Source organism: Melanotaenia boesemani, chromosome 3 (genome assembly GCF_017639745.1).
Source record: "Melanotaenia boesemani isolate fMelBoe1 chromosome 3, fMelBoe1.pri, whole genome shotgun sequence".
Taxonomy (NCBI): Eukaryota; Metazoa; Chordata; class Actinopteri; order Atheriniformes; family Melanotaeniidae; genus Melanotaenia; species Melanotaenia boesemani.
Window position 1 is genome coordinate 28,309,569 of NC_055684.1, and position 21,799 is coordinate 28,331,367.

General features: G+C 38.6%; 1 protein-coding gene and 2 long non-coding RNA genes across 5 annotated transcripts; all 3 read right to left on the minus strand.

Moving 5' to 3' along the window:
- Positions 1 to 20: 20 nt before the first annotated feature.
- LOC121637388 lies at positions 21 to 2,445 on the minus strand. Its single transcript, XR_006009839.1, has 2 exons — positions 2,366 to 2,445; positions 21 to 146 (listed from the first exon to the last, which is right to left on the minus strand). It is a non-coding gene; the product is annotated as an uncharacterized LOC121637388 (long non-coding RNA).
- A 604-nt stretch (positions 2,446 to 3,049) lies between these two features.
- On the minus strand, positions 3,050 to 3,341 carry LOC121637384. Its single transcript, XR_006009835.1, has 2 exons — positions 3,186 to 3,341; positions 3,050 to 3,095 (listed from the first exon to the last, which is right to left on the minus strand). It is a non-coding gene; the product is annotated as an uncharacterized LOC121637384 (long non-coding RNA).
- Positions 3,342 to 8,307: 4,966 nt separating this feature from the next.
- LOC121637382 (proline-rich receptor-like protein kinase PERK10) lies at positions 8,308 to 13,699 on the minus strand. Of its 3 annotated transcripts, XM_041981515.1 has the most exons (6): positions 13,648 to 13,699; positions 13,068 to 13,212; positions 12,727 to 12,811; positions 12,547 to 12,632; positions 10,698 to 10,814; positions 8,308 to 8,647 (listed from the first exon to the last, which is right to left on the minus strand). In XM_041981515.1, exons 3-6 carry the CDS (start codon positions 12,734 to 12,736, stop codon positions 8,345 to 8,347), a joined length of 516 nt encoding a protein of 171 aa, XP_041837449.1. In that variant the 5' UTR covers positions 12,737 to 12,811; positions 13,068 to 13,212; positions 13,648 to 13,699; the 3' UTR covers positions 8,308 to 8,344. The 3 variants fall into 3 exon arrangements, 2 of the variants coding, with proteins under 2 accessions (XP_041837449.1, XP_041837450.1); XM_041981516.1 differs by lacking the exons at positions 10,698 to 10,814; positions 12,547 to 12,632; positions 12,727 to 12,811; positions 13,068 to 13,212; positions 13,648 to 13,699 and adding exons at positions 9,965 to 10,195; positions 10,297 to 10,357; XR_006009834.1 differs by lacking the exons at positions 8,308 to 8,647; positions 10,698 to 10,814; positions 12,547 to 12,632; ... (1 more) ...; positions 13,068 to 13,212; positions 13,648 to 13,699 and adding exons at positions 9,446 to 9,793; positions 9,965 to 10,195; positions 10,297 to 10,382.
- Positions 13,700 to 21,799: the final 8,100 nt, after the last annotated feature.

Here is a 21,799-nt window from a genome sequence, read left to right on the forward strand (position 1 = left end):
GGAGATGAACATTTTACCTGATTTCTCCCAGTCCAGAGTCTCTGCTAACATCATAAACAACAATCAGATCTCCATTCAGACCATGCTCGCCACAGCTATCACAAAACTTTCTGTTGGTCCACAGTTGGATAGAAGTGCACCCATGCCTGCAAACCACACAAATCAGTTTTTATAGAGTGTTGACAAAAACTTTATTTGTTTTTTCTCCATCTGGATGAAATAAGTAATTAGATTTTCATTCATTTGGTTACGTTTAGTTTTACTAATAATGCAACACGTTGGTCACACATTGGCAAATTAACATCAGTATCAATGAGTTTATTTATTTTGTTTCATTTGCTATTTTACTTAAATCACCTAATAGATTTGCTGATCTTGAAGTGTGAATCTAAAGCTCAACTTTAGAAGCCACTGGTTAATAATTTAAAGTTCTCTTCAAGAGTTAAAAGGAGCAATGTTGTATATTTATCCTTTTGCTTAGGGAGGCAGACATGCACATGATGGTTGAGATATGAACCAATTTGGCTCATTTAATTCATGTATTGACACCAAAATAAAGTAATTAGATATAATTTTGATTTCTTAAGACTACAAATACTTAAAGACGCACAACGTAACTACCCAACCATAAAACTATGCACTTACTGGCTCGTTTTGATGGCCACAGTGACATCTATTACGAAACATTGCTGCTGATGCTGCTGGACAGCAACAACTCGTAAGGCTGAGAAACTGCATCATGATGTTGTAGCTGAGTTTTCATTATACAGTTTCAAGAAAGAAAGAAAGAAAGAAAGAAAGAAAGAAAGAAAGAAAGAAAGAAAAGAAGAAAGAAAGAAAGAAAGAAAGAAAGAAAGAAAGAAAGAAAGACAAGAAAGAAAGAAGACAAGAAAGAAAGAAAGAAAGAAAGCAAGAAAGAAAGAAAGAAAGAAAGAAAGAAAGAAAGAGAAACTGACTGACTTCTATGGCTGGAGATAGTTCCAGAGATCAGGGTGGAATGTGAAATAGATGCAGAATTAGCTGTTAATAGGCAGCGTTTCACTGAGAAAATCTGCTAAAGTTCCCTAGTGCATCTTTAAAATAATAATTGTCTACTATTTTTCAATAGAGTGGATTTTGGAAAACAAGTATTAGTAATTAAAATACAACAAAATGACAACACCTTGGCAGCTGGATGCATATCTGTCCCCAAGAGGAAAATTATACATCTGATACAGCATCTGTAGTCTTTTCAAAACAAAGCTTAAGACAGAGTTGAAAGCCCCTTCAGTTAGCAATGGTTACCCTGTTGTAAAGTCTACATTTGTGATCTAACACAAGTGGTGTGGTATTTATTTTTTAGTTGTGTGCTGCTTGCTTTTCTGTATTAACTAATTTTAGTTGCTTTGAATCCTTTTTGGTGATTGTAAATTGGCCTTGTGCTGGAATCAACCTCCTGATTAGATAAGAGACACACAGGTATATAAAAGCAAGGAAGCAGAGCAGAGGGGTACTAGTTGAAGACACAATGCACCTGCACCGGGGACCATGGCAGCTGGGACTGCAGCTTTACGAGGTGACCAACACGCAGAGGCAGGGAAAGGACCCTGCCTGCTGTGTGAGTACCTGAGCACAAAAGAAGTAACGCTGGTAGGAGCAGGCCTAAACAGAGGATAAGTGCAATTGGGAGCGTGTATTGCCACCTCGTATTGTTTTTCTGCGTAGTGTGTCCCAGCGGGCCTGAAGACGAAGACTAGAGCCGAGTGGGAGGGACTGAGAGGAGTAAAGGAGTGTGACACTGAATACATGCAGGGGCAAAGGGGAACTCTGCCTGCCGTACTGGACCCCGTGCGTGTAACCCAGGTGGACCCACAGACCTGGATTGGGAGGATGATCTGCTACTTTAGTTACCCCTTGCCCTGGATGGTGCTACCATTTATTTTCTTCCTTTTTTAAAAATGGTTATTTAGTCCATTTAGTTTTTTATGGGAATTTCAGGATGAATGTGTTTCTTTTTTTTTTTTTCATTCATTCTTGGAGGCATTTAGTTTTATTTGATTATTATGTTGAGTAGTTTTACTTTTTGTGGACATTTTTATTTTAATTTGTAATAAATTTCGCATTGGTAAATTGTGCTGTTTTTGTCCTCCTTGGCAATACGAAGCATGCTCTCACCTGGTCATTCCATCGCAAAGTCCAGCTGTGGTTTTTTTTTTAATAAACAATCTTGACATACATCCATAGCTCCCACCATTACACATTCATACATTTCCAAAAATTAATAAACGTTCAAACGGCCAGACTGTACTATGTACATAATTTTTGGTTAAATAGCAACGGAATAGCAGCTGAGCTAAATGGAACATGGCATCTCTGCAGGCTGTACCTGTTCATCTGCTTTGGTTTTGGTGATGGCATTAGCCAGGGCTTTGTGCTTAGTCCTCCTTTCACATCGACAAAACTGATGCCGGCCTTCTCGTGAATATACACATCGACCTGGCATGAAAATCAAATAAAGCAGTCATGAGTATTTACGAAACACTACTTTGTCTTTCAGGATGATCTGCATTACCTTGAAGTCTTTGACAGGCTGCATGGGCCGGGCATGGATTTGCAGCTCATATTTGCCGTGTGTGCGTTTCATCAGTTCCTCATATGTGAGCTCAAAAGTCACCTTTTTGTGAGCAGCTATATTTACAGATGTTTTAAATTCCTCCAGCGTTCTACCTACCAGAGCTACAACATAAATATATCATAAATATCAGGTGTTATATAGTGGACATGAGTTCAGATGGTTTTATTATTCGTCTTTTAGCAGCCTTGATGCATGAAACTAGAAAATATTTAAAACAAAAATAGCCTAAATATGACAAATCACAATGAATGTGTAAAACAATGTAAAATCCATCCCCCTGCCACAAAAAAAAAAAAAAAAAAAAGTTTCTTGAACATACATAGCTTAAAACACACTTGTATAAGGCCTAGCAATAAAGAATCCTTCAATTAACGTACCTGACAATCCCAGCGCTTTGGCACGAGACACTGCTTCAGTATACTGCTGCTGTGCTTGCTCCTTAGCTTTAACAACACCATCATACACTTCACCATCAATAAGCCTGCATAAGACACCCCCCACCCCGCAAAAAATTATTGTTTAATTATGAGTGGCCAGTTATATATTCTTATATTATTATATTATTACTTACATTTTGAATTTACTGATGAAGGCATTCTTAGGAATCTGGACATGGAATTCAATTTCCTTTGACTCATTCATACGATTGGCCACACGGCTTGTGATGACAGTGGTGGCATAACGACTGGCCACAGTAGAGTTAATGTGAAAGCTGTATATGTCCAGTCGCCCTGCACAACACAGAAGGCACATGTTTTTTTAAAAAAAAGTAGATGGCCAGATCGATCTCACTGGCTGACAACCAGCTGGCAAAAGATCAGAAAACAATGTGTTGTGGGCGGGTGAAATCGTATTGGTGTAACAGCAGACACACCCTATTGTTGTTTTGTTTTTTTAAACCTTTTTTTGGGGGTGGTCGTATAGACTATACATAGTTATTGCTAGACCATGCACAAAATGCTTCAATGCTCATGGCACACACAAAAGACATGGCTCTGACTTTCCAGTTTTGGTGCAAAGTTAAGTTAAAATTACAAACATTTTTAAAGATCTGGATAGGGTGGGTCGCAATCACTTGATCCTGGGTCAAAGTCAGGGTTACTTTTTTAGCCTCCCTTCAGAGAAATCTGTCTTGGATTTAAAGAATTGCTGTGCAGAAATTACAACTGTTTACTTTGTGCCAAAATAATACCATAAACTAATACAATAAAACAACAAGAGAATCATGATGACCCCGTTCTAATTACCATCTCCATACAAACATCTTGAATTTCCCTCGGGATCAATAAAGTATCTATCTATCTATCTATCTATCTATCTATCTATCTATCTCTATCTATCTATCTATCTATCTATCTATCTATCTACTCATCTATCATCCATCCATCCATCCCATCCATCCATCCATCCTGGGTAGTGATGTGGACACGGTTGAGGAATATAAATATCTGGGAGTGACTCATTGATAACAGACTGAGTGGAAGACCAACAGCACAGCTGTGTACAAGAAGGCCTGCAGCAGACTCTACTTCCTGAGGAAGCTGGGGTCGTTCAACGTGTGCAGCAAGATGCTGGAAATCTTTTACAGTCTATTGTGGCTGGTGCCCGTTTTCATCTGTGTTCTGCTGGGGGGGCAGCATTGCAGCCAGTTGACACCAACAGACTGAACAAACTGATCAGGAAGGCTGGCTCTGTCATTGGCTGCAGACAGGACACTTAGAAGCAGTGGTGGAGAGGAGGACACTGAAACAACTGTTATCTATCTTGGATAACCTGGACCACCCTCTCCACCCTGTGCTGGACAGACAGCGGAGCTCCTTTTCCAAAAGGCTCAGACAGCTCGCTGTCTCAAGGACTGCTTCAGGAAATCTTTCCCTGCCCACACGCAATAAGACTGTTTAACTCATCATCATTGTGTCAGAGATAACAATATGAGTGGACTGTCACTACAAATCATTGCATTATATTATTTGCTGGCTATTCTCACTTCTTTGTGTATAGCTAAATGCCTCCTTGTACAGTCTGCCTTAGATTATGAAATTTTTATACTGTTTTTGTTTACTTTGCTACCTTTAGAAGCACAACTGCAAAATGACTGTACGCTGCAACACCTAGATTTTCCCAACTTGGGATGAATAAAGTACTTCTATCTATCTATCTATCTATCTATCTATCTATCTATCTATCTATCTCTCTATCTATCTATCTATCTATCTATCTATCTATCTATCCTATCCATCTATCTATCTACTACTATCTATCTATCTATCTAATCTATCTATCTATCTATCTATCTATCTATAAACACCCATATGCATGTGTATAATCACTCATTATATGTACAAAATAGCTTTCCTCCAAACTATACATTCATGTACTTATGAAACAAATGGTATGGTCATTTTTGCAATTAGTAACATTTCATGCTAAAATATTGGATTATTTAAGTTGCGCAACCATTCATTTTAGTATTTAAAAATAAAAAATAAGTCAAATTATATTTTTTATTTTTCCAAATTTACAATTACTTCAATCAAAATATAATGCAAAGCAGATCTGTGCTGCGCATACTTCAAAACAACGTGAGACACATGATTATTTTCTGTTAATAAAATGCTTGTTAATCATTTTCTCTGTTCATATAATAATTTTACATGTTTGTATTTTATACTAATATATTTCCTTTTTATGTAAAATGTTTGATTTCCAATATAAAGAAAGTACCCTACATCTTACAGTTAAACTAAAAGCTTTTAGTTCATATTAATTCATAACAAAATAAAGGAATAAAAAGTTAGCCTGTAGCTCAGTACAACATTCTGTTAAACTTATAATAAAGGTTCTAAAGAATTTTATCGACTGTTGTCTTGATTTTTCCAAAACTATACTTTATGTTGTGTAGATTTTTGTGGCTGTTGTCTTTTAAACAAAATCCACATGGAGGATTTAGCTCTTAGAATAAAAAGGGTCGACGTTTTCATGGCAGACAACACTAACATCATGACAGAAGCTCAGTATTTTAATTAGTTATCATTTCAGTGTCACTAAAGTCTCATTTAAATATATTTTATGTAATTCTGTAAATATAAGTTTAACAAGAGCATCCAAAAATCAACCATTTGATGGACAAATCAACAACATGACCCTGAAGGCAGAGAGCCTGGAGGTTGTTCAACCTGCTCTTTCTACAGAGCAAAGTTCAGTGTGTTGCAACCTACAGAACGCTGCTGAGATACAAGAAACAGTCAATCCTCAGATGCTTAAGTATCTGTTAGAATATCTACAGACAATAAATAGCTTCATTAAAATGCCTGTTTCCTTTCAGTGTGGTGCTCTGTCCCTTCTGTTGTGTGGCCATAACTTGTTTGGCAGAGCAGCCAGCAAAAGCCAGCAACAGGCCAAAGAGGATGACTTGCACCACTGCTCTCTCCATGGTGCCTCAGTCCAGAGTGTGACCCAGGTAGCTGGAAATGTCTGTTAATAAACGCCAACAAAGTCAGTATTTATCTGTGCACAATATTTGGCTACATAGGTAGGCTTGCTATTGACACAGAGTGAACAACTTGTGCCAATTTGCAAGGACTTTTCTACAACACATTTCATGAAAAAGTCATTTCAGTTTAAAACAAAGCCTAAATAAAAGAATAAAGATGCTGTATTGTGTAACATGCACTGTTAATTAAACAGGATGTGGCTAATTATTATGTTGTCAAGCAAAAATTTATTTCTAATATTTTCAAGTCTGTACAGCTTTTTTGAGAGTATCAGTCTGACCATGGTCAGCAAAGTGCTGGGAAAACAGGTTGATACAGCAGGCAAAAGCAATAATACACTTAGATTTCATTGCAAGCATTAGAATTTAAAGACAGAAGTTGCAGCGTAGAGCACTAAGAAACTAACTGCCATAGGAGAAAATCTGTTATAAATTAAGAAATTCTGCCTTAAAGACAAACAATCAGCTTCAAAGTATTTTCATACTGCACACAAGGAATGATTTTAAACTGGATATGTTTTATTTACTGAAGGAGTACAATTTAGTCTGTGAAGGACTATTGAGCAATATCCTGACTGGCTGTGGAAAGAACCTTCAGACTAAAAAAGAAGAAGAAGAAAAAAAATCTATTCTGGTCATGACAAATTTAGCTTCACCATTTTTGGAGCCAAACTCTGTTAAATTAGTGATAATGATTCTTTGTCCTGTGGCTCCCACAATCAAATAAACTGAAATACCAAACTGCTGATTTAAACCATAGAATAGCCTGGTTTTATCTGAATACAAGAACATATCAAATCCTTCTTGCAAACATTATGTGGGTAATTATATAAATTAGACGAGAATTTTAATAGACAGTTTTTTCTGACGCTGTAAATAGCCATGAAACTGAAACATGAGCCCAACGACTTTGTGTGTCCATAATCTAATAAAACTAATTTGAAAAACCTACAATATTCTACAAACAACATGTCAAGCAGATGTGGCTTCTCAGAGACCACGTTCCCGAACATTCTTATCATCACCATCTTACTATCAACATTTATCAAACAAACATTCCCAATATTTACTCAAATCCACAAAGGCAAACAATTGTAAAGCTACAGCTTGCATTAGAAGAGGTATGGGGACGATTATGACCTTAACCCGGTGTTTGAGTCCCTTCAGCCCCCTTGTAATGTGGTTTTCTATGCAAACATCCCCCTGTGGCTCACCACATCAACCTGTGAACATTCAGAATATCAGTGTATTTATGCAGGCAGTGGTGCAGGTGGTGGCACGATCAATATAGCCTTAGTGAGCAAGAAAAGCATACAATAAGTTTAACACCCAATTCATTTTTGGATATTCTTTTTTTTAAATAATTTTCTTACTTTTTGTGTCTAGTTATGCTTCACTACTAAATGAATTATGTGCCAATTCACATTCATTGTTAAAAACAAATAAGCCATTATGTGTAGAATATCTTGTTTTTCTGCTTTGAGTCTAAATGCTTTTCTTCAGAAAACTTGCAACTGCGATTCAAGGCACTCTCACAGGTGATTTTTGCAACCTGAGGATTAAATTCAAGTTCATTCAAATCTCTTAAGGATATTTCAAGCGCTTTGTGCTGGAAGCATTTAATAGATGCCCGAATGAAAACCTGTCCTTAGACTGAGCTGAGAGAGCTGAGAAAGCAACAGGTCCTAATGACCAGAAGGTCAAGTTCTTCACAGTGATGGCATGGCTAATATGATGTGCATTAAGACACGTTGCTGCAGCACCAATCTATGGATTATCTAATGTTGGCTGCACAAACACAGGGGCTATGTACAGAATAACAAGATGTCACATTTACATACGGCAGTCCTTATATATAGGGTGTGACATGAGCAACACAAACATCAACTATTATACAAACATAAAATAAATTAACAGTACATTATGTACATTCAGTGAATGGCAATGCACATCCATAAATGATGGCAAGTATCTACTCTCTATCCTGACTGGACTTATTATACACCTTTAATAGTCCTCCTTCCAAGATTGAACTAAAGGATTATATACTATAATATGGAAATGAGGTTATGTCAACACAAATTACACAAACAGCATAAAGAATGGAGAGGAGTATGTACAAGTAGTTACATACATGCTGGTTAAATATATACATTGTAGGTTATGCACATAAGATTGACTAGAACTACAGTGGGGTATCTTTTTGGTAACAGTTGGAAGACACAGTTCTACTCAGATTAGAGAGTCCTTGTTTTAGGGTCGGTCAGCTGATGTGATGATGCTGGATTTGGGTTGTTGGCATCCTGGGCTGGGGGCACATGAGGAAAGGCAAAGACTCCTGAAGGGACAGGGAAAATAAACCCAGGCCACTGGTTAAAAGAAAGAGGAGAGGACAAGGCTCTGAAAGGAGCAGGAGAGTGGAGAGGATAAATGTGATGGGTAATTGGAGATGGGCTGGTCATCACTGTTGACCCAGGACTGTCAGGCCATGATGGGGGCAGAGTGTGAGTTTCTGAACCTGGGGCTGTCCATGATGATGCCTGAAAATGACAAAGTAATGTAAACTAAACACAAAGCACTCATTCCCAGAGAGATTAAATGACTCCATTTCTGGAAAAACTAAACATTGGAATGCTGTGCAAAATGTACAGAAAATGAGAAATTTGCTAAACTTTTATACTCTACATGTAACTGAAAATAGCTGAAATGTTTCAGCTCGTGTTTGTTATAAAATTTCAACTGCTCAATAGCTCAATGCTTTCTTGTCTTTTTGTTAATTTCATAATGAGCCAAATGTTTTAAAATGATGGCAGGTCGATCAGACAAGCACCTGATCTTTTATACAGAGTCATGCTGGTAATATGTGTAAAATGTGATTTTGTTTTATCTTGCAAAGCTTCCTCTGGAAAAATATGTGTATTGGATGATAGCATTGGATGTATGGTTTGTTATTAATGTCCCATTTTTCATTGTACATTTCTAGAACATTAAGGAGACAGAGATAGAAAGCAGAAAAAGAGGTGGAAAAGTAAATAATCATAGTAGATTTAGATGCATTTGCCATGCAAAGGCTCATGTACAAGTAATGCAAAGAGGATAAGTCACAAAGTTCAAAGTGGACAAGTATCAGTTAAACAGACAGTTAAATTAAAGGCCTATTAAATGCTCATTACTATTAAACAGAAACTTGATTATCCAAACCTCAAACTGTATGAAACATGGCAATGGGCCAATAAACAATAACAAGTGGAAATAATTTATTATTACTATTGCACTAGGTAAAATTTTTGGTGCAAATTTGGAGAAAATGTATCTATATATATAAATGACTTTTGAAATAATTACTCAAACAAAAAATATTGAATCAAAATCTTGATTTTAGAAACAGGTTTGAATAAGCAATATCCAAATGTCTGTGTAAGAAAACATACTGTAAGAAGGCAAGTAATAAAGGTGAGATGAGCCAAAAGAAAACCCAGCAGTGGAGCAGAACATTTTGGAAAAGAAAGAAAAAAATATCTGAGGTAGACATATAAAATATGAAAAACAAAAAGGTGAAGCTATGCGGGAAGAGAAGAGATACAAACAGATAGATAAAGACACAGGCCCACTGAGAAATCTAGCTCGCGGCTTGCTACTGGATTTATAGGTCACTCTCTCAGATGGTTGAGGGTAATTAGACCAGCCTGTAGAGGAGGATATCAAGGGAAAAAGAAGATGAAAGGGTAAGAGGAGCCCACATTGAAATACCCCAAGTTATTTAAAAAAAGAAAAACACAACTGTTTTCCTTTGCTTTAAATAACAACAAAAGAACTCTGTTCAGCTTTGCCATTCTGGTGTGTGTTGCAGGTGTTACCTTGTCCAGGGGGAACTTGTGTGCCAGTGCCATCTCCATGTAGTCCGGCATAAATATTATCAGAAGACAAAGACCCTTTGAGAGAACAGGGCTGCTGAGTCTGCACAGGCTCTGAGGTTGATCTGGGGAGGTGGCTGGTGCATGACCGTGCCCTGCTGTGAGTGGGGAAAGAAGTTTTGCCTGGAGAACCATTCAAACTCACTGTGGGCTCACCTGCAGCTGCAGCAGCACCTGAACACACATGCGTGAGAATGGTGTTATTCCCTGCCTTGCTGAAAACATGGATTATACTGCTCCAGAGACAGGGGCATGACCAGAGGACAGCAGGGCACCTCATCAGCAATAGAAACAGGACGTGTCAAATCAGGCATCTGCTGGGCTGCATGGATAGGAGAGATGGAGCCCAGAGTGGTAAGGTGAGTAGTAGGAGCTAGACATGGGAGTCTCACTGCTGCTGTAGACAGACGGCAGAGGAGTAGGGGAAAATTTAGGGGGCATGTGGCTCCCTGTTTGAACTACAGGATATGGTGAGGGAAACTGGGAAAGAAAAAGGGAAAATGAAATAAAATGAACAAAGACAGCCAGTGGGTAGATACAACATTCACACAGGACCCTTGTGGATAACTCCTACAACTTTATGTACATTAACATTTCATATGTTTTTTTTTTGTTTGTTTTTCAAACCAAATTGTATGTTTAGCTTGTTTTTGTCATTAATACTACCACATCATACCTGTGTGCTGATCTGCAGGGGCAGGAGCTGGGGAGGAGCACCAGAGACTGACTGTGTAAAGCTAGCAGAGGTATCAGGAGGATTCAGGTGTGACACAGGCTGGTCAGCAGAAAACAGCTATGGAACAAAATCATGCATTAATTCTAAATGTTTTTTCTTCTTCTTTTTCACTTTCAGAGTAGGCATTTTGAATATTCTATTCTATTCTATTCTATTCTACAGTCATTTAGCAGACGCTTTTATCCAAAGCGACTTACATTTGAGAGGAAGAACAACACAAGCATGAATTCAAACAAGATGGGACGTCATAATTAAGTGATAGTCAGACCGCTTTTGAGTCCAGTTGGACCCAGGTGCTGTCATGTAGTGCTAGTGCAGTGCATATAATTTTTTTTTCTTTTTTTTTTTTTATGGAACACGAAAACAAAATTTTAATTAAACTGGCAAGTTATTTGGTTCAAAGTACTCCACAATGACACAAGCTAGTAGACAGCTTGTAATTCTGTGTTCTTTTGCAGTGTGTTGCCCCACCTGAAGAGGCATGGCAGATGGTGGGAACTGGTGCTTAAGGGAGGAGAGACAAATGGGAAAGAAACATACAGCAAATTAATAAACATTCTCATGCACACACACCTAATGTAGATAGATTTAATCAGATTTTATTTTATCAATGCCAATATTCTATTTTTATTCACATTTTATAAAGTGCCTCAACTCCTTTGGAAACAGGATTACATTTTGTTGAGATGAGCAATCCAAAAGGATTTATACTTATAAGAGCTTGCCAGGCTGAACTGCATGGGATAACTTTCAAATGTTGGCTTTCTAATTCTGCTTTTCTGTGTTGTCTCTACAGATGTGGCCAGTTACAGTTGATGTGTGCATACCTGCTCCTGGCTGGGCTGAGCAGTAGCTGTGTCTGTTGAGTTGGGGCTACAGCTGGGAGCTCTGTGCTGTCTGTTTACTTGGACGCACAGTAGGGCCTGGTGTTGCTGGAGCAGAAAATGTCTTTCAAAAACACAGAAGACACCATATTTATTAAACGTGATTTTTAGGTATTATAGATTTACTTGTGTCTGCTACAGCAAATCTAGTTCAAGATTTTGCGCTTAAAAGCAGGGGTTGTTATTGTAAGAAAGAATAAAGGGGATATTTTAGGGTTGCGCTTTTAATGCTGGGATGGAATGGAATGGAAAAGGTAAGTTTCAGTATTAATCTACTATCACACAGACATCTAGCTCATTGGGAAGCACTGTATAAGTGAAGCAAACTAAAGTAGAAATAGAACAATTGCTTGTGATTAGGAAGGAGCAGAGACTGTTGTTAAAGGTGGGAAGCAGCTGGTAGACCGCGCTGCAGCTGCTGAGCATGTCTGGTCTACATGAAGTCTCCTCTCTAACCTACCAGTAAATCTGGTCTGCTTTCCTTGTTGAGTGGTGATACAGCAGATTCCGGGTCCAGACTTGGGGTGCACCATAAAGGAGCATCCAGGGTCAGACTCTTGTCTAAAGGCTCAGTTTCTGAAAATAAAGCTACTATCTCTTACAATGAATTAATAAATGGACACAAATTACTGTCCAACTCTGAGCATTCATATAACTTGTTAGTCATAGTTTTATTCCTTTTTGCAGAAAAAAGCTTATAATGTAAATTTATTTTTATTCTTTGTATACAAGATGGTGGCATTATAGTGTATACATATATTTAACAACCAATAATACAAAAATTGGTATACAATTTATTTATGTATTGTAGTAATGTGTTATGGCATTTTTTTTTTTTTTTTTGTCTTTTGAAATGCATGCTTTCCAAATCATTCCAATTAAGTTTGGCAACAAAAATCATTCACAGGTCTCTGCAGGACGAAGTCAGCTGAAATGAGCCAGCAGGCGAATTTGTGCAGAAGAGCTGGTACTGTAGTCAACAGCACTGGAACTACAGACGAAAGGAAGGAGGAGGTTACATTTTGTGTTTTTCTGAGCTCAGAAAATCAAAAACAAGCTTAAAAATTACACAGTACAAAATGTACCTCGTGACATGAATTCTTGATCATTGATCCTCAGTTTGGTTCCGGGAACTTGTTGTACCTCCTGATAGACTAGCTGGCTTCAAAGCTGTACAGAGTCCAACAACAACACACTGAAAACCTGACACTTCTAATCATCGCGTATTTGTTGCTTTTGAGAAACCAGGTTTTTGTGATGATTAACCAACAACTGTGTGGAAATATTTATTCATCGTATCATACAAATGAAGAGGCTAGATAGACAGATACTTATTTATTTACTTTTATATGGGGGAAATTCATAAGTTTTTCATAAGAAGTTTCAAGTAATGCAGAGATGAAAAAGTAAAACTTCTTTTACCCACCTAAAATTCCTTCAGTACCGTCAGCAGATGCCTCTGTCTTAAAAAGGGCCAAAGGAATTTGTTGTTGTTCCCGTGAACTAAGATGACAATGCGCACATCGCGGACTGCAATATCTATTTCAATGCCACGATTGATTACAGTCAAACTGGAAGACACACATCAACTCACATTCACTTGTCTTTTAAGGTTCATCAATCATTTGTAGTCTACATCATCACTAATTTTACTGGTCTTCCTCAGGCTGAGGAAGCACAGAGCAGCAGACAACATCATGACTCAAGTGGACCAGTTATAACATGTCATTTATCTCACCTTGCCATGTCCGCTGAGGTAGAGATGATTTAAAATCAAACATATTCTGTATACAGTTTTAATCATTTAAAATTGTGTTGGGCCTGTAATTTATTGTATTTACAGTTTAAAATACAACGTGTATAATAATGATATACAACACATTTAATGCCATAGTTTAGTAAATGAAGACAGTTTTAGTCTTCATAAGCACACCATACATTTTGGTCACCAATAAACAACTAGAACATTTAACAGTAGAACATTTTGAAAATAATAAAAAAATTACCTTCCAACTGTGACGGGATCTTCTCCAACTGTTGCGTGCAAGCTGCCTGTCCTTCTTGGACAGTAACTTCATTTTGTGTCAACCTGACAAGCAGGTCAGTTTTGGACATGGATGACAATCTTTTGAAGCCTCCATTTTTACTGAATCCAGCTTACCATTCACATACAGCTCTATACAAAGAGATCAAATTAAAGTCACATCACACTGGATATAAATATATGAAAATCTATTAAAGATGGAAAGTAAAGGAGAGTAAGTGGTGAGCAGCTACAAAGACTGATTAGTGCTTACTATTATTAAACTGTTTGCTTTATTATTAAGATATGTTGTTTTATTAATTAGATAGGTCATTAATCTAATTAATTGGTTTTTTATGTTTTTGTTTTTTGTTTTGATGTTTAAGTGTAATTGCTTTGAACTTACTCCAAATAAGTATTTTGCTCATTCTACAAAGTATCCTATACCAATCTATCACAACCCTGCTTCCCTCCATTCTCTAACTTTTCCTGAACACACAGGTGTCAATTTAATAAGATAATGAAGGCAGATTCATGAGTTTCTTAAAATCATTCTTTAAAATTGCTGAGAACTCAGTGGCTGCAGTGTTAATGAAACATGGCAAAGAGTGAGTGTAAAGACCAGATTCAGCAGCAAGTAGATGTATTTAAATACTACATAGGTAGGTGTTGGCCAGATTTAGTAGATGTGATATACTGTTGTATGAGGCAAACTCATTTTTATATTATTTCCCCATTGGTGGTATTTTCACACAATATATGGCAGACCTGTTTTGGAAACGCTGGACCAGAGAGTATTTGCCTGAGCTTCAGAAGAGGCAAAAGTGGTTGGTGTTTCACGTAACTTTATGCCTGGAGACATTGTGTTGATTGTGGATGAGACGGCACCAAGAAACTCGTGGATCATGGGCAAAATCATCCGGTCAATACCAGATGAGCATGGACTTGTACGCCGTGTCCGTGTGAAGACCAAGACCAGCGAGTTAGACAGACCTATCACAAAGATTTGTCTTCTCCTAGAATCTGAATGAGGCAGTGGTAAAGACTGCACTCCCGCGGTGTGTCAAGTACTAGTAACCTCTGACACCACAACGAAGATATATGACAAGCCATCCTTAGGACTTAAAGAGACTTATTGTTAAATGTTAATTGTTTCTAAGTTTAGAGAACAATTAGGGGGCGAGTATGTATGAGGCAAACTCATTTTTTATATTATTTCCCCATTTGGTATATTCACTTTTTTCTAAGAGGATGTCGTTTAGTTAAGATTGTTATGTTCTACAGTAAATCAAAAATGTTTAGATTGGACATTAAGTTTATTTGAGGTAGTTAAATATGTAATGTAAATAAGAAGCAACTAATTTTTCCCTGGTATTTTTGGTACTGTGGGCTTTAAGAATTCATCCAGGGTGTGTAATGGTAGAACAGCGAACTATAGGTTTTTTTTTGTACTATATTAGCTGTGGAAGCACACGGTTTTCTTACCGTGTCTTGGTGATTAGTTTGTTATCCAGACAGTCTTGAACTGGCACATGTTTGTGACGCTTAAGGAATAAACCATTTTGTTTTTTCTTCAAATCAAGACAGAGTGGGACTGGATAATTAAACCACATGAGAGACACGTGTAAACCACGATTACAGCTAATATGCTTATGAGGCAACAACACTGTACATGGACCATGTTTACCTGTTGTGTAACAAAGTATTTTTTTACTCTCTAGTAATGGTTATACTTAAATGATCTAAATGCTTCTTTCATTACCTGATACGCTATGTATTTTCAAAGAAGTGGCACGGAATATTGTAATCAGTTATGTGTTTAATAGATTTGGTTGTTTGTTACCCTCGGGACATTGGCAACACTGTGTTTAAAGCAGGGAGATGGTTGCTATCTTTAGCTTGACCCGTTACACCCTGTTTCCATTGGTACAAAGACAGATTCTACTAACCTTTGCTGGGATCGTGAAGAAGTTTAAGGAGGACCCTTCCATGAATGTCAAAGCAAAGTGAAGGAGACTGATTCTCTGTTTTCAGCACAAATCTGTGGGAAACAGAGCTGTAGACAGAGACACAACGTTAGACAGATGACAGAAACAGCTCATAATCTTTTAAAAGAAACTTCTTTTGATACTGATTTCTTTGTCTTTCTGCTTTTGTGTATGTTTTGGAAATTGTTAAGTATTGGGAAAATTTGCTCTCTAAAAACTTCAGATTTAATTTGAAAGTGTCTGTTTTATGTGACATCAACAATAGGACTATACATGCTGCATTCATAAATTTTTGTAAGTTTTCAGATCATGAACTCTGACAAGGTCTCTGTAGTTTTTTATTTACTTTTATAGTAGTTGAGCTTAGTTTCGTGTGCTCAAGAAAATGCTGTCAGAGCCATTTTAATGCATGCAGCTAAATCACGCCTGTACTTGAGACTTACGCATGATTTTCTACTTGATGGTTTGGAAGTCTGTCTGTTTGATACTTTGTAACATTAACACCTTTCCAAACATAAATGCCAAATCTTTTAGACCTGTGATAGCCTAAATCTGTTCCTAGCTTTAGTTTGGATGAAATAACCCCAATTTAAACTGAAATGCTATACTTTGGAATCCCAGTTCATCACAGAAATTTTCCCCATTGAGGGACTAATAAATTATTGTTCTGTCATATTTACTGCAACTTAAAGGGGTTTTGGTAAACAGTTAAAACAATAAAAACTTTGTCCAGATATAACGGAGTGTAAGTGCACATAGATTAATAATAATAATAATAATAATAAAAATAATAATAATACATCTTTGCAATACTTTACCAAATGTTGACTCTCAAAGGGATCAGATCCATAGTTAGATCATCGTCGTAAGAAAGGTCATAGTCTAAACAAAATTACACAAGCAAATTACAAAGCAGCTCAGACACCTCTGATATAACCTTATGTATATATATATATATATATATACATATATATATATATATATAGTAACTTTCCCTGATCTGTTCCATTTTGATATTAAGTAATCAATGCAATAACCAATCATGTAGGCTGACGATCAAGCCCCTTCATTGTACTTCTTTCTTCGACCTTCATATGCCAGAGGAGGGCAAAAACCTTGGAAGATTAAGTCCTTTTTGTATTTGGGGCATAATTTAGCTGTTTTGTTTCATTAAAACATGAATGGTCTGGATGAGTACTCGATACTTATTTGGCTGTAGGGTGTCCATAATGGACACCTATAAAGAAGTTTTGGTCAAATAGCCTTATTGGTTTAAATTATTGATTAATGCTAGTTGGTAACCGTGGCAACAGAAACTAGCCGGGCCTGCAGACACGCCAGATCATGTCTGTGACAATGCATCGTTGTGAAAGCAGCTTGCAGGGTTATTGGGCTCCGTCAATCCAGGAGAGACGAGAAAGGAGCAACATTCTGTCGTCCCGCAACGTCCCAACTAGCAGTTGTCAGGGTCCACAAACGTTAAATCTCCATCCTTCAAACACCACTATGGACATGCCAGTATCTTTATGAAATGTCACGATCAACGGTAACGTTGCATTTAATTTTAAATAGGTCGTCGCCTGTCTTTCTGTCTTAATGACCTTGCTTGCTGAGACAGAAAGACGGGCGACACCTATTTAAAATTAAATGCAACGTTGCCGTTGGGACGTTGTGGGACGACAGAATGTTGCTCCATTCGCAAAAGATCAAGCTGGTCCGTTATAGCCTACATGTATGTCACTTGAGGTGCAGATTAATCTGTGCAAACCTACACATATTTTTCTTGTATTAGGAGTTACCACTAATGTGAAAAGTCTGCAACCAGCCCACAGTGGGCACATACCACTGAGACCGTTGAGAAACGGTAACTACCGCTACAGAAACTGCAAGTGCCATTGTTGAAAAGGAAGAAAAAAGGAAGAGCTCCAGACACAGAATGCTGCTTCCAAAGCGTGAAGGAGTGCATGGGAGGAGGTCCGTGATTTTCCAATTAAACCACAAACACACTCAATAAAAGCCAATGTAATTTATTAATGTACATACTTAACATAGCTTATTTTTTAAATTCTTTTTAACAATAATCAGGTTTCTGGGGGGGGGGGGGGGGGGGGGGACCTGTGTGAGTTTACATATTCTACATGTGCATGCATGGGCTTCCTCCTACAGGTCCCAAAACATGCATGTTGATATAAGTCTCTAAAAATATGAGACTCTTCTCGCTAGGAGTGACTGCAAGTCTCATTCAATGTTTGTCTCTCTGTGTTGGTTCTGTGATGGACCAAGAGCAGCTCCAGCCCCCTCGCAACTCTACATGTGAATAATCTGTTATCTCGAGAAAATGATGCAAGCCCAACCGCTCTCTGCTTTGTAAAAAATAAAGCGTTAACGGGAGGTAACTAATTTATGTAATTAACTGGATTAATATTTTTAACGCATTTAACGCCTGTCATTAATGATGGCGAGACATGCATGTGTCTAGAGGCAATATGGACAAAGGTGAGTCGGTTGGCTCTTTGCATGGATTTGAGGGTGTCACATCCATGGGAAATGAGGTTGTTTTAGCACTCAGACTTTTCTGGTGAGAAGGTTCAAAACCAACTTTTTTCCATAAAAAACCTCCATTAGTTTTGCACAAACATTACTGTTCTGTGTTGTCTGTTTGTCTGCCCAGCGCAGCTGCCTCCTCTCCCCTCCCTCTCCTGTTGGATAAAATAAAATTACATGTAGTTTTGCATAAACTTTGCTGTTCTGGGTCCATCTCTGTGTGTGCACAGCAGCGTTGCAGATCAAATCTACTCCTCTTCCCTCTCCTGTTGTGAATCATGACGGCTGTCAGTGATCAGCTGATCGGTTTTTCTCTGTTGTTGCTTTTTGTTTATCGTTGAGACTGAGAAAGAAGGAAACTAGCGGTTCATGGTTCACATTGGCACATATTTACCCAAAAGTATTGTTAGCTTTGGCTAACAGGAGATATTTTGATGCTGTGTGCAGCATGAAAGATCACTCCCGACCAGGAATATAATGTTTATCTTCCTTTACTGGAGATGACAACACTTTACAATCTGCCGTCACAATCACAGACTGTTGAACACTCTAACACCAGTGCAGGACAAACTTTTATGTACACACCAGAGCCAGCGAGCAATCATTCAACAACAACAAAACATTTCACCCGGAACAACTGATCAACTCCTACAAAGTTTCACTTACCAAAGTGAGTTACAGACCTCACTTCTGAAGTTGAACGTTAATATTATTCACCGCCACCATATTCACCATTCAGCATTTTTGTGAAATAACAATTTAAATTAAAGTCGCGAGCGACATCCATTGGGTCCGAGCCTCCTGTCACCGGCACCCGTCTGATACACCTTTTCCTAGCATGTTAGGTAACCTGCTAACATGGTATGTAAAATGATAAAACGTCCAGCTGAGAATCTGAAATGTTGATATACCTAGTTAGCATTTTTTGCTAGCATGCTAACATGCTAGCTAACATGCTATGTTGCCATGGCAACAGGTGTTGTAATGTGTTAATGACCCAACAAGCATGAATACTGTCAACTTTGGTGCAGATCCCATGTATTTCTATGGAGATATGAGCAAACAGTGTTTCATGGCGAGAAGGCTTTTTTCCGTCGGTTGCCACGGTTACACGCTTTCTCCTATTAGAAAAATTTGAGGAGAGTTTGGTCCCCAACTTGTCAGGAAGCTTCCCACCAAGTTTGGAGTCAGTCGCACTAATGCCCTCAGACTAGTTTGTACAAATACGATATGTGTAAAGTGAAAAAAAATGGAAAAAATGGACGTACACGCCAAGATGGCGGGCGCCCCGTTGCCATGGCAACAAGTGTTCAATTGACTTTTTTGCTCGACTCGGCGTGTTACACGTGTGTGCAGAGTTTCGTCTTCCTACGTCGAAGTAGACGTTCGGGACCCCATTCATTTGGGGATTTTTTTGGTGTCTAGGTGGTGCTGTTGAGCCAATTTTGCATTGAAGTCTATGCATACTCTAGAATATCGAAATTTTCGCCGGGCTTGATGTGTGTGACAAATTTCACAACTTTTCATTGGTGTTTAGGGGGTCATATTTGGCCTCAAAATTCTTAGAATAATAATAATAAACATTTCAACCACAATAGGGTTGAAAGGGCTCGGACCCTAATGATATTGCAACTTGCCAGGGTGCCACTCCCATGTATCTTTTCCTTCCATGTCTCAATCATTGTGTGCTGGCTCACTGGGAAACACAGTTTGTGCAATTTGTCCCTTGCCGTTGGCTGTAGTTTTAAGATAGCAGACCATCATGGCACTGCACTACCCTACTCTCTCTCTCTCTCTCTCTCTCTCTCTCTCTCTCTCTCTATATATATATATATATATATATATATATATATGTGTGTGTGTGTGTGTTGCCATTACCATAGACTGGAGGACTGGCGGGAGACAAACCAGCGGCAACATCTGGATAGCCTGATATTGGTGAAAAAAAAAAAAAAAAGAAAAATTTTAAAACGAGGTTCTGTTGTGAATTTACTTCATAGAGTTAAGTTATACATGGATAAAGCATTAAACTAAAATTATGCAAATGATAAAGATGTGTTTCGCTAGGGGTGTAAAGATTACCAGATACATATCCAAAAATCGATACAGTAGTGAGGTTCACGGCACTATCGCTCATAATTACAGATATGATATAGATTTTGTTAATAAACAGTACAAATCCGATCAGGGAATGAACAACCGATTTCTGACTAGTTTTGTGTTAGTTTTCTCCTTCTGAGGCGGTCTCTGGTGTCTGTGCTCTGCCTGTGTTTAAATTTTTCACCAAATGTTGACATTTTTAAATCCAGGTTAAAAACATTTATTTTTTTTTTTTTTTTTTTTTTTTTTTTTTTTTACCCTGTACTGTCAAGCATCCTAACATACAGAACGGTGATCTGTGTGCCATATTTTGCTTGACAGTTTTGCTCTACCAAGGGAGACATGTTATATACATGGCTGCCCTTGATATTTTTATTATTTTTATTGTAATCTTATTTTCTTTAGTCTTATATGTCAGTGCCGAACCTGACAGGGAGATAGAGGAAGAAAGAGAGAGAGAAAAAAAAAGGGAGAGAAAAGGGCAGGATTAAAATGTGGAAATAACAGTTGTCTATGCTGCCCAGAACATATCACAAAAAAACAACAACATAAACTACCACAGTACTACATGATACCGAAAGAAAGATAGGATGACGATGATATAAAAAATTACAATAGTCATCAAACGTACCTGCAGATGAACGTACCAACACACAAACATCAGCTACATCTAGTGAGAAGCGGATGGAGAGACGAGCACGTTTGTGAGCATGCACGTGTTAATATGCATGTGTGGCCATGCAACAGGGAGGAAATGTGTACCCGCAAGGGGGCCGCGATCACGCCGCACCCCGAAGCATCAGCGGGGGACGGGGGGAGCCCGAGGCCCCAAAGGCCAAGCAGATCCACAGAGTACCAAGCCCGGGACAGCCAAAGCAGACAGAGCAGCGGCCCATCCGGTCCAGAGCAGAGGGATCCCCAGACCGGAACCCCCGGCGCGACGGGGCAGGGGCACCGGGCAGCCCAGGGCGATGGCGAGCAGCCCCAGCGGGCGCCGGGCGCTGCGGCGCGGGCCGCACGGAGGGCAGGCGCCCCACAGGCCCAAGGGCCACCCCCTCCCCCCCAGCAAAGCCCCACCCAGGAACCCGACCGCCCCAGGCAAAGCCACCGTGGGCCACGCCAACCCAATACCAAGGCCAGGAACCCCAGGGACAAGAACATGTCCGCAGGTGTCCCCCCCCCCCCCCCCCCCCCAAAAAAAAAAAAAAAAAAAAAAAAAAACCCCAACCCTTACCCATTCACCCCCCCCCCCCCGCACCCACCAGGGGCAGCCCAGGTTAAAAACATTTCTTTTCTCATGCGCCTATGTATGAAATCTACATGGTAACTTTTTTTTTAACTTATCTTGCTTTTAATCATTTTAATGAAATTAATTATTTTATTGTGATTATGTATTGATGCATTTTACTATTTCTAAATATCTGTAATGCCTTTGTTTTATGTAAAGCACTTTGAATTGCCCTGTACATGAAATGTGCTACACAACTTGCCCTGTGTGTGTGT

Coding starts and splice junctions, on each gene's coding strand:
- LOC121637382 (XM_041981515.1), bottom strand. Junction 10,815..12,546: donor ACTTCGTCCTGCAGAGACCT/GTGAATGATTTT, acceptor TTTGTTCCATAG/CTGTTTTCTGCTGACCAGCC. Junction 8,648..10,697: donor CCCTGCAGATCAGCACACAG/GTATGATGTGGT, acceptor TGTCATTTTCAG/GCATCATCATGGACAGCCCC.